This window comes from Branchiostoma floridae, chromosome 16 (assembly GCF_000003815.2).
Source record: "Branchiostoma floridae strain S238N-H82 chromosome 16, Bfl_VNyyK, whole genome shotgun sequence".
NCBI classification, from domain to species: Eukaryota; Metazoa; Chordata; class Leptocardii; order Amphioxiformes; family Branchiostomatidae; genus Branchiostoma; species Branchiostoma floridae.
The window spans coordinates 3,590,840-3,607,190 of record NC_049994.1 but is presented as its reverse complement, the minus strand read 5'-3'; the positions used below and the strand labels follow the sequence as shown (position 1 = coordinate 3,607,190).

Here is a 16,351-nt window from a genome sequence, read left to right as displayed (position 1 = left end):
TTGTCAAGATATGCACGTGTTTCTATATACACGGGGTTGGAAGGCCCCGCTATTGAATATTAATTAGACTTCGTCTTCCTTTTCGCTGATTGGCTGCCTCGTTAAATTCATTTAACTTGCACGTGCGGGGCTCTGCGGGGTGACGTCACGGCAAAAGGCCGAAAGAAAACCAATTTTCCCTCAGAAAAGTGCTGAAATTTACTGTATATAGTAAAGCGCTGGTTGCAAGTTAGTAATTTACGTGTTTGTAAGCATAAGTCCGTGAGATTTCTGAAACAACAGCAGTTCTGTGTTTAAACGGAACCTTCTAAAAACGTACGGAGCTAACAGCGCAGGGAAAATATACCATCGCATCACAGAAATGCCCCTAAAAACTGATACAATAAGCCTTCTGAATAGCCCAAAGTGCAAGAGTTTCCCCCAACGGGGCTCTGCCCCTGGACCCTGCCGGGCCGGGGCCTTCGGCGTTCTTCGGTGGACCCCGGGTGCGGACGCTGTAAAAAATTCTGGCGGGAACACTGCAGTATATACGGAATCGTGAGGTCCCGCTTATGAATATTAATTAGCCTTCGCCCTCTTCGCGCACAGGTGTGGGCTCCGTGCGGGGTCACGGAAGGTCACGTCAGGAGGCCAAAAGAAAACAAATTTCCCATCAGAAAAGTGCCAAAATTAATCATTTTAAAGTAGTTTATGTCAAAACTTTTACTTGGATCATTTTACCAACTATCTAATGCCTATCTACACCAAATTTCAGCTCATTCGGTTATAATACCAGGGTACAGGGGGCCCAAATATACAGTTTTGGTCTTAAGATGACCCAAAAACCTTAATAAAATCATTTTAGAGACAGATATGGGAAAAATGAAAAACCGTCCGAGGGTATTGGCCCACTCTACCCTTGTGCCAAATTTCAAGTCATTCGGTTGAGGAACAACGGAGATACCGTGTTCTGAAGATTTGACAGGAGAAAGAAAGAAAGAAAGAAACATTACGAATACAATATATTTCACCATACCTATGGTATGGCTGAAATATAAATATGGTTAGATATAAGCATGAGGTGGGCTGAACGAGACGAGAAAATAAAAAAAAGAATACATTTGTTTTTACTAGTCGCTAACATGCATGATAACACATCGCAATTTGTTTGTTTGTTTGTTTGTTTGTTTGTATTGCATACCCGATAATTCCCCTCCATGGCGCGATTCACCAGGTTTGTACGAGCTGCATACACTGCACTGATTTCACCGTTAGGAATGCTAGTAAAAATGTAATGTATTCAGTAAAATTGCAAAGTGTAATAACACAACTCTGTGCTAGTTATAACGTATTCAGGCCACTTACCCAAATAGGGTACATTGTGTAGTTGGAGGAAGTAACGTATTTAGGCCACTTACCCAGGTAGGGTACATCGTGTAGTTGGAGGAAGTAACGTATTCAGGCCACTTACCCAGATACGGTACATCGTGTAGTTGGAGGAAGCAACGTATTCAGACCACTTACCCAGATACGGTACATCGTGTAGTTGGAGGAAGCAACGTATTCTGACCACTTACCCAGATACGGTACATCGTGTAGTTGGAGGAAGTAACGTATTCAGGCCACTTACCCAGATACGGTACATCGTGTAGTTGGAGGAAGCAACGTATTCAGACCACTTACCCAGATACGGTACATCGTGTAGTTGGAGGAAGTCGTACCGGCACCTTGCCTCATATTCTACGTCGAATTCTAGAAACTCCACGACCACAACCTTTCCTGGATCTGCCACGATTAGCCAGCTAGAATAAATAAACATGCACATCGCGCTAGTTCACCTTTATCCGCGGGGTAACCTATATCTAGCCTCCACCAGGCTCCGTGGATCGGTAGAATCATTATCCTCACCACGAAGCCTGTGCGGGGTCGCTAAGAACAAACGTGATAAAATTAATCCCCCCGTTATTTGTACAAAGGAAGTAGCTCAGCGCTGGAGATAATTTAAGTCATAAATCGTCCAGCGCCCAGTGGGAAACAGCTCGGTTTGGGACAAGGTCAAACTGGGATCGACAACAAAGCGCGGCAAAAATGATGTTTTGGACGGCGTTTTTTGCTAAAATGCTTTTGAAACAATGTAGGCTAGAGTGAGGTTAATTTTGCGATGAAATGTAACATGATAACAGTTTACGCTATAGGTAAATTCCTGTGCGGTCGATCGAGAGATTGCATTTTTTCCCTCTTGAGTGTGGCCAAGCTGTACCTTTTTGGTGAAGTTTGGAGGCAAAAAGGACTCTTTTGGGATACAATGGCCGGCCCGAGGGCTTATGACGATAACAAAGGTTTGATGCAGGACGGGATGGCTTGAAAACAAAATGTTTTGCCGGCCCCGTGAGAAGTCCCGGCCGCTGCAGTCAAGACCCGTCACGGGCGAGTCGGAAAGCAATAAACCACTTCGCACCTATTAGATAGCGATTAGTGGACTTCAAAGAACATAGCGACCCCGCACAGTCTTCGTGGTGAGGAAACGTACTCTTCTGGCCGGCTAACTCCCTTAGCGAACTATAGACTCTATTTGTCCAATTTCTACAATTAGACCACCGATCCACGAAGCCTGGTAGAGGCTAACCTATATCCGTTGGTTTTGAAAATAGGGTATTTTGGAATATCAAGGCAGCGGCCGATGATTTCAGACTTAAACATTTTGAAAAATGTTGTAGTTTGACGTACCAACGGATATAGTTTATCCCAACATTTGGAAATATATTGCAGTCTCATATAACACCGGATATAGGTTACCCTGCGGATAAATATGAACTAGGGTTAGAGTCACCTGGACACTCGGTCTCACTGGACAAAGTAAGAACCTCAGACACAGAATCAGACTTTTTTGAAAGAGGACTCATAAAAAGTACTAAGTAAGTAATAAGTAACTTAGTGAGTCATGTGTGCCTTCCATAACGTTATATATATGCGTATGTGTAATTTGTTAGTGTTTAATTTTTAAATCTGTAAATATCAACCAATTCAGGCTACGTTTCTTGTATGTCTGCTATTTTGATATCGATTTGATTATATATTCAGATGTAACAACTCCCACAATGCTAAAATAGGTAAATATATAAAAGACTGCTTTGTCATAAGAAAAAATGCCGAAACTCATAGTTAGCCCCACACGATTGTAATACAATATCAATGATTTAAGCTAGCTCCTATTGTTCTAGAAATTAGGATGCCAATTTCATTCCATATTCATAATCTGCATATGTATTAAGTTTGATACTTGTTTTAGTAATTAGGATGATAAGTTTGTTTCTTCTTCTTTTTTGCCATACATTGTACCGTGTACGATCGTTGCGCAATGAAGTTCTTCTATATCAATAAAGAGTAGAATAGGGTACCCGCAGTCAAGGTTATTCCGGTACTTCCCAGTGTTAGTATCGAGCGGAAGCTGGATCTGTCCCTCCTCCCCGTACAGATAGCGTCCCTCAGCAGCCACACACGCAGAGTCTGCCAGATGCACAAGGGAAAAAATTCAGTAGTTTCATTATTTCCACTCCACCAAACAGTAGGTATGGTACAGAGTGAAAATATTGTATTCGTAATGTATCTGCTTCTTCTTTCATTCTTCAGAGTCTCCTGTCACAATCTTTAAGGGGGTTCATCTCTTCAAAGGTAGAATGGACCAAGACCTCCACATTTTTTCCTGTTTTTTTGATAGATGCCTTAAAATGATTTTATTGACTGAGAAACTGTATATTTTTGTCCCCTGTACCCTGGTATTAGAGACGACTGACCTGAAATTTGGTACAGAGGTCCCTTGCTCATATGCCCATAAAAAGCATTAACACTTTTCGCATACATTGCAAAATGCTTAATTTGGCAATTTTTAGCATTTTTTTAAAAATGTGTGGCTCCTGTACCCTGGTTTTACAATCAAATGGCCTGAAATTTGGTATAGGAGTGCCCTGGCCATATGCGCACAAGGATCTATAACACTATTTGCATCATCATGAGCTATAACACTATTTGCATGTAGTACAACAAAAAGCTTAATTTTGCGAATTTTTGGGGCCATTTTTGGCCAAAAAAGTACACCTTTGCAAATTCTAGTTTTGGTTTTTGTAACCGAGACAATGGAGTAGGCAAACAGTCACTTTGTGATTTCGGCAACCAGTTTGCCTGCCCTGCACATGACTTTTTCAGGTGAAGGAGGTTTGTGCAATTCCTTCTCCACCCTCTCGCCTATTGTCCCACAGGTGCAAGAACTGCCACATGTAAGACGGCCCCAGCAGATATAATTTTGCTATTTGGAGTTTCCGTCTCCTAGGAGGACATCCGAAGCTAAGCTTGGTTTGCGGAAATGCATATTTATACACACAATGATGAAAGCATTTTGTAAGGGCCGTAGGGACAGTGGGTTGTTTATATATCTACTGTGTCTAGGACATGGTATTGGAAGGTAGAGCCCATCTCCGTCCATTGCCCTTTACCTCCCCAACTGAAGTCAGGTACCCATATTTACACCTGGGAGGAGTGAGGATAGCCGTGTGAAGTGCCTTATCCAAGGACACACCGTCTAGCAACGAATGCTAGGAGTCGAACCCCGGACCTTTTCATCCAGGGCCCGCTAGGGTAGCCATTCGGCCATTCGACGCCACCAAAGATGAAAGTAAATATTTAGCAAAAATTAAAAGAACAGGTGGTTCATCATGACCTACCTTCACAACTTGGAGGGCTGAAGTTCCAGTCTGCCACGTCACCAGACACACACATCAGTCTTTCCTGGCCCAACAAAACGTAGCCGTCGTTACACCCGAACGAAACGACCGCCCCCACAGCGAAACTGTCTCCAGACCTGTAGCCGTTCTCGGGAACGCCGGGGTCCAGGCACGAATCAGTCGGCAAATCAAATGCTAGTGCCATAAAGAAAATTTGAGAATATGGTACATCTCTCAAAAATGTATCAATACAACTATGAACATGTGTACTAGAACCACGTTTATCATTAAAGCTGAACGAATAGAAATAAGGGTAAATTCATCAGTAAAAAATGTCATGCCTTTCCAGCGGCTGTAAAGTAATCTATTGCTCATGAAATCTATTCTGTGTATTAAGTATTACCTACGTGTATGATACTCCCAAAGGCCGTCTCTATCTCTGTCTTTCCTTATCCCCCTCCCCCTCTCTCTCCTCTCTCTATCTCCCCCCATATCTCTACATATATATATATATATATATATATATATATATATATATATATATATATACATCACCCTCAAAGTGGATCTTGAAGCCGTCATCAGTGACAGAGTCGCCCGTGCCAAGAACCAGGTGGACGATGTTGGTCCTAGCTATGAGTTCTTCTGGAAAGTCTTTCCCTGTTCAAAATTAGAGACTGTGGCATTAATTAGCACCTTTATTTTCAAATTGGTTACAAGAGGTGTATGAACTCCGACTTCTGTGGTAGACTAGGCTTGATTCTCTTTATACCCAGAAATAATTGAAAACTGTAGACTACTACAGAAGCATCCTACGGTGTGTAGCCCTACAGGTAAAAGAATAAACGTAAAGTGGCCGGCCTTATGCGATACTACACCCCCTTGCGAGAGTCTTTTTTCCTTCGTTAAACGAAGGTTTGTAGTCAGTGCTGTTTTTATGTAGAACTTTATTGCTCGACATTTGTACATGGTACAAAGTATGGCAGCGGCTGTTACACAAAGTACACAAGCGTTCGCAGAACTCAACCTTCGTGAAATGGGTGAGGATGTGGTGGTTTGAGGGTGTTTTTATAGGGGTTAGGGGCTAGGCTAACAGTATATGATACGTCCGATTAGCAAAATTGTCCGGAATTCTACAGGATTTTTCCGCGCCTATGTAGTTGCATCATCCCGTTGGAGTGGAATAATTTGGGTTCACAGATTGTCATGGTATTTGGAATGCAGATAGTTTTTGTTATGAACTGTGAGCGAGCGAACGAGTGAGATAGCTCTGGAGATGCCTTACATAATCAAATTTTATTATACAAGTCAGGGGCTAATTTGCATAGATAATTAGGACAGTTTAAAAGCCTACTTCATATCATAATAGCAGATACTCAAACATAAGACACATGTAACTAACAAAGAGAGAAATATTAGCCTAACTGAGTATGTTCGATTGGGCCACAGCAAGTAAATTTTATGGATGACATCCGCGCGCGCATTAATGTTCGCCTGATTTCAGGGAAAAAAAAACAAGAATTTTTTTTCTGCAAGGACCGTCAACATGACGATAAAGTACCAAAATGAGCAAATATGTTTTGTTGTAGCCTAATGATTGTACTTGTACAAGTGACACTTGCGAGGTACCCAGGACTGTAGTTGCAGAAATAAAACTTATTGGATATATGGAAGCTATGAGTGTGCTTACCAACTTTGTTGATGATGCCAGTCTACCACACTATATAGTGTCACTTTTACCACACCAGTACATGTCTTAAAAACAGGAATGAATGCCTTGTTGGCTCTGATGCCATGTTTTGTCCCTTTAATTCTTTTTACAACAGGGGTCACAACTTTATGGTGCCTATTTTTGAAAATGTAGCCATCTTGTTTGTTTCTACCTATCTTGTTTTTTTTCGTCCGATCGTACGTTTTTTGCAGTCTGCAGAGGATGTCATCCATAAAACTTACTTGCTGTGGCCTTGGTAAAAATTCCCGGAATTTACAACAAGTCTTACGCACGTGCCTAATTGCATCATTCCTTTGGAGGGTAGTAACACGGGAAGGGTTGACGGATCGTCATGCTTTTTGATCTCTAGATAACTCGGGGGATGCCTTCTATAATCAAGTATTTTATGCAAACCAGGGGCTAGTTTGCACAATTAATCAATCCGCAGCATTTCATAACAGGACAGTCAAACGTACATGTATTACATCTGTAACTGAAAAAAAGAGATATTTATAGATATATATATATAGATATCAAATATGCAAAATGCTACCTAGCTGCGCAATGTAGTACATTATATACTTCCAATGTGAATAATGGACTATCGAGATAAAACATGTCAATATTGACGACTTAATACATTGCATGGACGTTTCCACAAAGTAATATAGTTTTCTTGTACAACCCCTTTAAGTATAATATACAACTGCTGCAATACATATAATTATTTTCGACGTGTTGCTTGCAACAAGGATCATGTATTAAACATTCTTTGTTTCACAATGCAGTCCACTATATTGTGTATCCCATATGTCTAATGTACAATCCCTATAAACAATCTCATTAATGACTACAAGTTACTGTGAAAAACAAACCCTGCTTTTTTCAACAATGTATTGTACCGGTAGTAACCGTTACATGTACAACCCTTTTAAAACTTATAATATATGCCCCTGTATACAATATCATCATTGCTCTTATTCTTGGTGTACAGATTATCAAATCTTATGGGAGACATGTACACCCCACCATGTATAATGTACTGTCCCTATAGTACCATTTTTTGTTGACTTTTGGGGTCACTTCCTGTGGAGAAGGTGCAGCGTGGTAGCAGCATGACGTAATACCACCTAAATATAGCACGATTGCGTAATACCCACTCAGGGCCACTGTAAAACACATTTTCCACGTACAAACATCCCCTGCAAAACCGTCAAAAGCCACTAGACGAAAAAACACCTCGTACGCTTCTTCTCCTTCTCAAGAACTACTCACATACGAAATATCAGATCATTCTGTGCTGGCGTGAAGGAGCTGGACTGTTCACAGACACAGAGTGTTGAAGGTTTCTACACATACCTATTGTATCATGCAAATTACCACCTAATTTGCATAACACGCATTCAAGTATGTACATCATTACGTAAGCTATCTGCATACCTACAGTCATTAACATCCATCAATCCCTTCTCGCATTATTCCTTCTCAAAACCTAAAACAAGAATTACTTTCAAAATCATCACCCAAACAAGTCCCAAACAAAAAATAGCAAAACCCGAAGTTCCGCTGCAGTACCATAACACTCCGCTAGAGCGCCCTGCCGTAACGCAATTCCTACCATTCCTTCGTCATGTCTAACCCTACCCACATACCAAATATCAAAGCAATCCATCCATGCCTTCCCCAGTTATGATTTTTAAGTGGTAAGTAGCTGTATAAATGAATAGTAAGGTGTGTAAGTTTTGGCCACCTAGGGGTTTCGCAGGGGCGGTGAAAGTCATTCTTGTGTTAGGTTTTGAGAAGGAATTATGGAAGCTGGTCGATGGATCGGAATGACTGTAGGTATGCAGATAGCTTAGGTAGTGATGTACATAATTGTATGATTATTATGCAAATTAGGAGGTAATTAGCAGAATGCAATAGGTATGTGTGCAAATCGTTGTAGGGTACGTGTCTGTGGACAGAAATCTCATGAACGGCATGACAGATTGATCTGATATTTGGTATGTGGGTAGTTCTTGAGAAGGAGAAGAAACGTACGAGGCGTTTTTTCGTTTAGTGGCTTTTGACGGTTTTGCAGGGGATGTTTGTACTTGGAAAATTGTGTATGTGGTGTGGGTATTACGCAATCGTGCTATATTTAGGTGGCATTATGTCATGCTGATACCAGCGTGGGCTGCAGTCTTACCCCGTCTCCACAGGAAGTGACCCCAAAGGTCAACAACAAAATGGTACTACAGAGACAGTACATTATACATGGTGGGGTGTACATGTTTCCCATAAGATTTGATAATCTGTACACCAAGAATAATTGCAATGATGATATTGTATACAGGGGCATATATTATAAGTTTTAAAAGGGTTGTACAATCATGTAACAGTTACTACCGGTACAATACATTGTTGAAAAAAGCAGGGTTTGTTTTTCACAGTAACTTGTAGTCATTGATGAGATTGTTTATAGGGATTGTACATTAGACATATGGAATACACAATGTAGTGGACTGCGTTGTGAAACAAAGAATGTTACATCATCATTGTTGCAAGCAACAAGTCGAAAATAATTATCTGTATTGCAGGAGTTGTATATTATACTTAAAGGGTTGTACAAGAAAACTATATTACTTTGTGGAAACGTCAATGCAATGTATTAAGACGTCAATATTGACATGTTTTATCTCGATAGTCCATTATACACATTGGAAGTATATAACGTACTACATTGCGGAGCTAGGTAGCAATTTGCATATTTAGTATCTATGAATATCTATCAATATCTCTTTTTTTCAGTTACAAATGTAATACATGTACGTTTGACTGTCCTGTTATGAAATGCTGCGAATTAATCATTGTGCAAACTAGCCCATGGTTTGCATTTGTAGAACTTGATTATAGAAGGCATTCCCCAAGTTATCTAGAGATCAAAAATCATGACGATCCGTCAACCCTTCCCGTGTTATTACCCTCCAAAGGGATGATGCAATTGCGCACGCGCGTAAGACTTGGTGTAAATTCCGGGAATTTTTACCAAGGCCACAGCAAGTAAATTTTATGGATGACATCCTCTGCAGACTTAAAATAGTGCGATAGGGCGAAAAAAACAAGATAGGTAAAAATAACAAGATGGCTACATTTTCAAAAATAGGCACCATAAAGTTGTGACCACTGTTGTAAAAAGAATTAAAGGGACAAAACATGGCATCAGAGCCAAAAAGGCATTCATTCCCGTTTTTAAGACATGTACTGGTGTGGTAAAAGTGACACTAGTGTGGTAGACTGGCATCATCATCAAAGTTGGTAAGCACACTCATAGCTTCTATATATCCAATAAGTTCCACAACTACAGTCCTGGGTACCTCGCAAGTGTCACTTGTACAAGTACAATCATTAGCCTACAACACCATATATTTGCTCATTTTGGTACTTTATCCCACTCCAATTATTCCACTCCAGAGGGATGATGCAACTACATAGGCGCGGAAAAAATCCTGTAGAATTCCGGACAATTTTGCCAGTCGGACGTATCATATACTGTTAGGCTAGCCCCTGAGATGTCTATAAAAACATCCTCAAACCACCACACCCTCACCCATTTCACGAAGGTTGAGTTCTGCGAACGCTTGTGCTTCTTGTTTTGCAACGTCGACTGGCTGCAAAATGCTTTATTACAATGGGACTACATAGTACATAGAAAGATTGTCAGGTACACCTGGTCAAAAGGTACGCCGTTATAAATGATGAAACGCCCGCCCAAAGGTATCACGTGGAGACTGCGCTATGTGATCCCCATGGGAATTACGGGTAAGGGATACCAGATAAACAAGGCAGAGGCTGAGGCTACGTAACGGCACGGCGTCGTGAATGCTAGCTGCTACGGCTACATATATCAATTTTGTGTTTTGTCTTCTTCTGTCTGTGTTTCTTGTGAGCTTGACGAAGAAAAGGGCGTGAAATTTATAATTACAAGGAGGTTACATAAAGACCTCCTTGGTAATTACATGACCAGAAGCTAGAAACTAATGTCTAATTGAGCTACCAAAAGCTCCCCAGGGCATTTATACCAGAAAAACAAACGGTACGTTTTTTCCACTGCAATATTTCTGTACACACGGTACAAAACATGGGAATAACTGGTGAGTTAAAACGTTGTAGTCTTAAAAAAAAAACACAATTCGTTTACTATTCATAAGGGGCCAAACCCAATTACTGAAATTCGTTTTATTCCAGGCCGGCCCTAATCCTCCCGGGCTATTTTGCATTATTAGGGAGTGACCTGTGTTACAATAGGCCATTCCAAAAAAATGTGAATCATGAATGTACCTTTCTCCAAATACTCCCCTTAGGTTTCTTTTTTGGAATGGCCCGGATCAGCACTGAACCGTCCCGATACTGTTAAAGATGTTCCATTTTTGTTTGCATGACCTCACGCGTTATCGTGACCCCAGCTAGTGTTTACTTGACCCCATGTGTTCCCATGACCCGTAATGTTTACATGACGCAATCAAGGGTCCAGACAGAAGAGTGGCCAGTTGGGTCGCTTTCGTATAAGCCAGTATTGCTGCAAGCGAGTTTATGTACTGCGTACACTCATTTATTTGCAAGTCCGTCCTATCTCCATTGCTAGCAGGATAGTTCGACAATATTCGGTGAGCAATTGCACTGACTTACCGCTTTCTTTGCTTATAATGTATTGATGTGCAGTACCGTGTACATAATACCAGTTTTTATCTGTTTATGCCTAAAATTTAACAGCTCATAATTGTTGCGTGATCACTGGTGTGGTGGCGTTGTAATAATAGTAGTTGTAACACCACTGTCCATGTGTGTATGACTGTCTCATTTGCAATTTTGTCCCGGGCTTGACAAATGTTTTGTTTTTGCAGATAGACGAGGCTTGGTGAAGAATTGGGCTGGTTTTGGAGTGGGATCTTGAAGTGCACAGATCACCAAACGTCAGTAGAAGGCACATTTATAGGTCATCATGGAAAACCAGGTACCATAACTTATAATGCCCTAGCTTCCATAGCACTGCTCTCTAGGGCCTTTTTCGGGGGCTCATAATACACTTTTGCTGGCTATTCCTTTTTGTACTGGGTCTCTGTTTGCTGGCCTTTTCTGACTGCCGGCCCTGCAGCAATCAGCGACCCAGTACAAAAAGAAATGGCCAGCAAACGTGTATTATGAGCCAAAAAAGGCCATAGAGAGCCTGTTATGGAGGCTGATAATGCCCGGTAAATACGTAAAATGTCACAGGTGTGTGTATACATGCTACTTCTATATCGGCATCTTATGATCATTGTGTATTTTTCGAAAGCTAAGTTAATGTCAGTAACTGAGGATGACCGCTTTACTTTTCCGGCTCGAGTCTTGATGGCGCGTCTTACGCCACGTTATGTTTAGATTTATTGAAATTACAGGCAATGCTTAGCTAAATAACTTTAAAGTAAAAATCAGGTTCTGCATGTATACGCGTGTTTAAGCTACGACCTGATAGTTGGTGAGAAAATGCCGTATTTGTATTGCATTTACAAAGCTTAAGCTACCTAGGTGCTGTTTTCCCCTAAGGGCATATACATGTAGCGCTCGCAAATGCCATCTATTTCTGAGAAGGCCTTTTTTGCCAACGCTCCCTAGGCGGAGTTTATTTGTACACTGCGCCTACGGAACTGGTGATATGTTCGGATTACTAGTCACTAACAGCCATTTTTCAAGCCGGCTATTACACCACATGGCAACGTTTTTCTTCATTCCTTGCCTGTGCCTAACACCACAACAAATTTGCCTTTTCCATACCTTCATAACATAACATAATCAACTGTTATCCTGTTCCCAGTTACCGAAAGTGGTGCCGCTGAACGTCGGAGGTCGTCATTTCTCCACGTTCCTGTCCACCCTACTGAGGCACGAGGACTCCATGCTGGCCGCCATGTTCAGTGGGCGGCACCAGGTAGAGAGGGACAAGGATGGCTGTTACTTCATCGACAGGTAATTAGCGGATTATTACATTTTAAGACCTGATTGTGTATGGACTTATTTGAACTTTGAATGATGTTTACTGTACGTCTGTTTTATATTTTATTTGCGCCTTACCTCTTCCCACATGACAGCAATAAAAAGTGACGTGTGGGCAGATTTGAGCTCTCATGAATTAACAAACTATACATACGTTCACAAAACCATTGAACGCTTGTAAACTGGTGTATACTCTTCTGCTGTTATGTGTCTTTAGTGTTTGTGGAGGTAAAGACTACATAATTGTTGTTGCATGCAGGGATGGACGTGCCTTCGCGCACATTCTGGAGTTCCTGCGACACGCTAAGCTGCCACCACCTAACTATGCCCGGGAGGTGTACATAGAAGCGCAGTACTTCGGTCTTCAGGTTCTTGCAGACAAACTTGCTCAATTCAAAGATGTCCGCGAGGAGATAGCCTTCAAGGAGCAACTCTTCAAGTCTCAAGACATCGAGATGCTAGCAGAGAGAGTTCTCAAGGCTTTACCTGCGGTCATTACTGGTACTACAAAAGTAGCACTACTGATGGACGGCGGTTGGAAGGCCAGAAGTAAAATCGATGACGTAGTACCCGACATCGTTCCCGCAAGATTTCTCGAGAACGAGTCTTGGCAGACACACGAGTGCCTGCAAGGTGACAACAAGGACTATATCGAGCCTCTATGCTCCGCCGACCTACGTGTAAGAGTGGCGTTGGTGCAGCAGTACTTGCAGAAGAGAGGGTACACGGTCAGTACAGAGCTGGAGACTTGCAGGTTTTCTTTAGAGCAGGGCAAGAAGTCCGTCTGGTCCGATCTCATGACTTTGGACTTGTACTGCGGCGTATACGGGGTCATATTCACAATTGGTTGAACGGAGACAAACGACGTTACATTAACGTTCTACTCACTGGATTTAAACATGTGTCCATTGGATTACTAGCAAAGTATTCGTTACCAAACGCTTAACTCCTGATTTTTTTTAAGGTTAACGTTTAGTGTGTACTATTTGATATTTTTCATCGGGTGAGGGTTCGGACTTGCGCTTCAAATACATGTCGGTTTGTATTATGTGTTTCTTACACGTTTATTATGTTTTGTTAGAAATTGATATCAATTTGTGTTTGCTTAGTAAGTGCATTTTGTTCATATGCATGTTCTTGTAAATATGTTTAGTGGTGGCGATGATATACGTTTATCAACTTGAAAGCATCACTACTAAATGTTTTTAAAAACTATATTTAGGGTATTTGGCTAGATTTAATGGTATTTCTAGCATTAAAAGATCCATGTGGATACTATGATTCATAAGACATGCACAAAAATTGTGTTGTTGTTTGTTGTAACCAGCCATTCTATTGTAACGAAACGTTACGAGTATCATTCTTGATTTTAACCTCCTTGTTCTCAGGGATAAAGCAGATACGTTAACCCCGATTTTTGGACTATTCCGAAGCGCCTCCTAGTGATATTTGGTGGTACTACTGCAACTACTAACGACGGAGGTTTAATAAACTTTTATCGACATTCTTATTAGATGTTATTTCTATCATAGATAGAAGATACACTAACAGTTGTTTAGGGAAAATATAACATCACTCATTTTAATTCTTAACATAACATTTTAGGAATGCCTGAATACTATCAATGGCTTTATATTTAACGTAACATTTATGTCAGTGGGTCGTTCGTCAGCCTGATAACTGGGAAACGCGTGGATGAATTGCTTTGATATTTGGTATGTAGGTAGGATTAGACATGACCAAGGAATGGTAGGAATTGCTTTACGACAGGGCGCTCTGGTGGCGTGTTATGGTACTGCAGCGGAACGTCCGGTTTTGCTATTTTTTGTTTGGGACTTGTTTGGGTGATGATTTTTAAGTGGTAGGTAGCTGTGTAAAAGCATAGTAAGGTGTGTAAGTTTTGGCCACCTAGGGGTTTCGCAGGGGCGGTGAAATTAATTCTTGTTTTAGGTTTTGAGAAGGAATAGTGCAAGCAGGGGTTGATGGATCTTAAGGTATCTCGGTTGGCTAAATTGGCATTTTGACCTTCAACTGTTTTCTTATTAATGAATTAAGAAAGAATGGAGCCGTAACGAAAGTTGATAGATGGGTAGAAACCTCATATAGGCCATGTCTGTGAACAGTCCAGCATCGTAAGACCATGACAGATTGCTCTGATATTTCGTATGTGGGTAGTTCTTGAGAAGGAGAAGAAACGTACGAGGTGTTTTTTCGTCTAGTGGCTTCTGATGGTTTTGCAGGGGATGTTTGTACGTGGAAAATGGGTTTTACAGTGGCACTGAGTGGGTATTACGCAATCGTGCTATATTTAGGTGGTATTACGTCATGCTGCTACCACGCTGCACTTACCCCGTCTCCACAGGAAGTGACCCCAAAAGTCAACAAAAAATGGTACTATAAGGACAGTACATTATACATGGTGGGGTGTACGTGTTTCCCATAAGATTTGATAATCTGTACACCAAGAATAAGAGCAATGATGATATTGTATACAGGGGCATATATTATAAGTTTTAAAAGGGTTGTACATGTAACAGTTACTACCGGTACAATACATTGTTGAAAAAAAGCAGGGTTTGTTTTCACAGTAACTTGTAGTCATTAATGAGATTGTTTATAGGGATTGTACATTAGACATATGGGATACACAATGTAGTGGACTGCATTGTGAAACAAAGAATGTTACATCATCATTGCTGCAAGCAACACGTCGAAAATAATTATTCCTTATTGCAGCAGTTGTATATTATACTTAAAGGGGTTGTACAAGAAAACTATATTACTTTGTGGAAACGTCCATGCTATGTATTAAGCCGCCAATATTGACATGTTTTATCTCGATAGTCCATTATTCACATTGGAAGTATATAACGTACTACATTGCTGAGCTAGGTAGCAATTTGCATATTTGATATCTATTTATATATCTATAAATATCTATTTTTTTTTTCTTTTACAAATTTAATACATGTACGTTTGACTGTCCTGTTATGAAATGCTGCGGATTGATTAATTGTGCAAACTAGCCCCTGGTTTGCATAAAATACTTGATTTTAGAAGGCATCCCCCAAGTTACCTAGAGATCAAAAATCATGACGATCCGTCAACCCTTCCCGTGTTATTACCCTCCAAAGGAATGATGCAATTACGCACGTGCGTAAGACCTGTTGTAAATTTCGTGAATTTTAACCAAGGCCACAGCAAGTAAATTTTATGGATGACATCCTCTGCAGACTGCAAAAAACGTGCGATCGGACGAATAAAACAAGATAGGTAGAAACAAACAAGATGGCTACATTTTCAAAAATAGGCACCATAAAGTTGTGACCACTGTTGTAAAAAGAACTAAAGGGACAAAACATGGCATCAGAGCCAACAAGGCATTCATTCCTGTTTATAAGACATGTACTGGTGTGGTAAAAGTGACACTATATAGTGCTGTAGACTGGCATCATCAACAAAGTTGGTAAGCACACTCATAGCTTCCATATATCCAATAAGTTTTATTTCTGCAACTACAGTCCTGGGTACCTCGCAAGTGTCACTTGTACAAGTACAATCATTAGGCTACAACAAAACATATTCGCTCATTTTGCTACTTTGTCGTCATGTTGACGGTCCTTGCAGAAAAAAAAAATTCTTGTTTTTTTTCCCTGAAATCAGGCGAACATTAATGCGCGCGCGGATGTCATCCATAAAATTTACTTGCTGTGGCCCAATCGAACATACTCAGTTAGGCTAATATTTCTCTCTTTGTTAGTTACATGTGTCTTATGTTTGAGTATCTGCTATTATGATATGAAGTAGGCTTTTAAACTGTCCTAATTATCTATGCAAATTAGCCCCTGACTTGTATAATAAAATTTGATTATGTAAGGCATCTCCAGAGCTATCTCACTCATTCGCTCGCTCACAGTTCATAACAAAAACT

General features: G+C 40.7%; 1 protein-coding gene across 1 annotated transcript; it reads left to right on the top strand.

Moving 5' to 3' along the window:
- The first annotated feature begins 10,863 nt into the window (after positions 1-10,863).
- On the top strand, positions 10,864-13,924 carry LOC118403285 (BTB/POZ domain-containing protein KCTD6-like). Its single transcript, XM_035801934.1, has 4 exons — positions 10,864-11,054; positions 11,292-11,401; positions 12,242-12,393; positions 12,680-13,924. Exons 2-4 carry the CDS (start codon positions 11,390-11,392, stop codon positions 13,269-13,271), a joined length of 756 nt encoding a protein of 251 aa, XP_035657827.1. The 5' UTR covers positions 10,864-11,054; positions 11,292-11,389; the 3' UTR covers positions 13,272-13,924.
- The last annotated feature ends 2,427 nt before the right edge of the window (positions 13,925-16,351 follow it).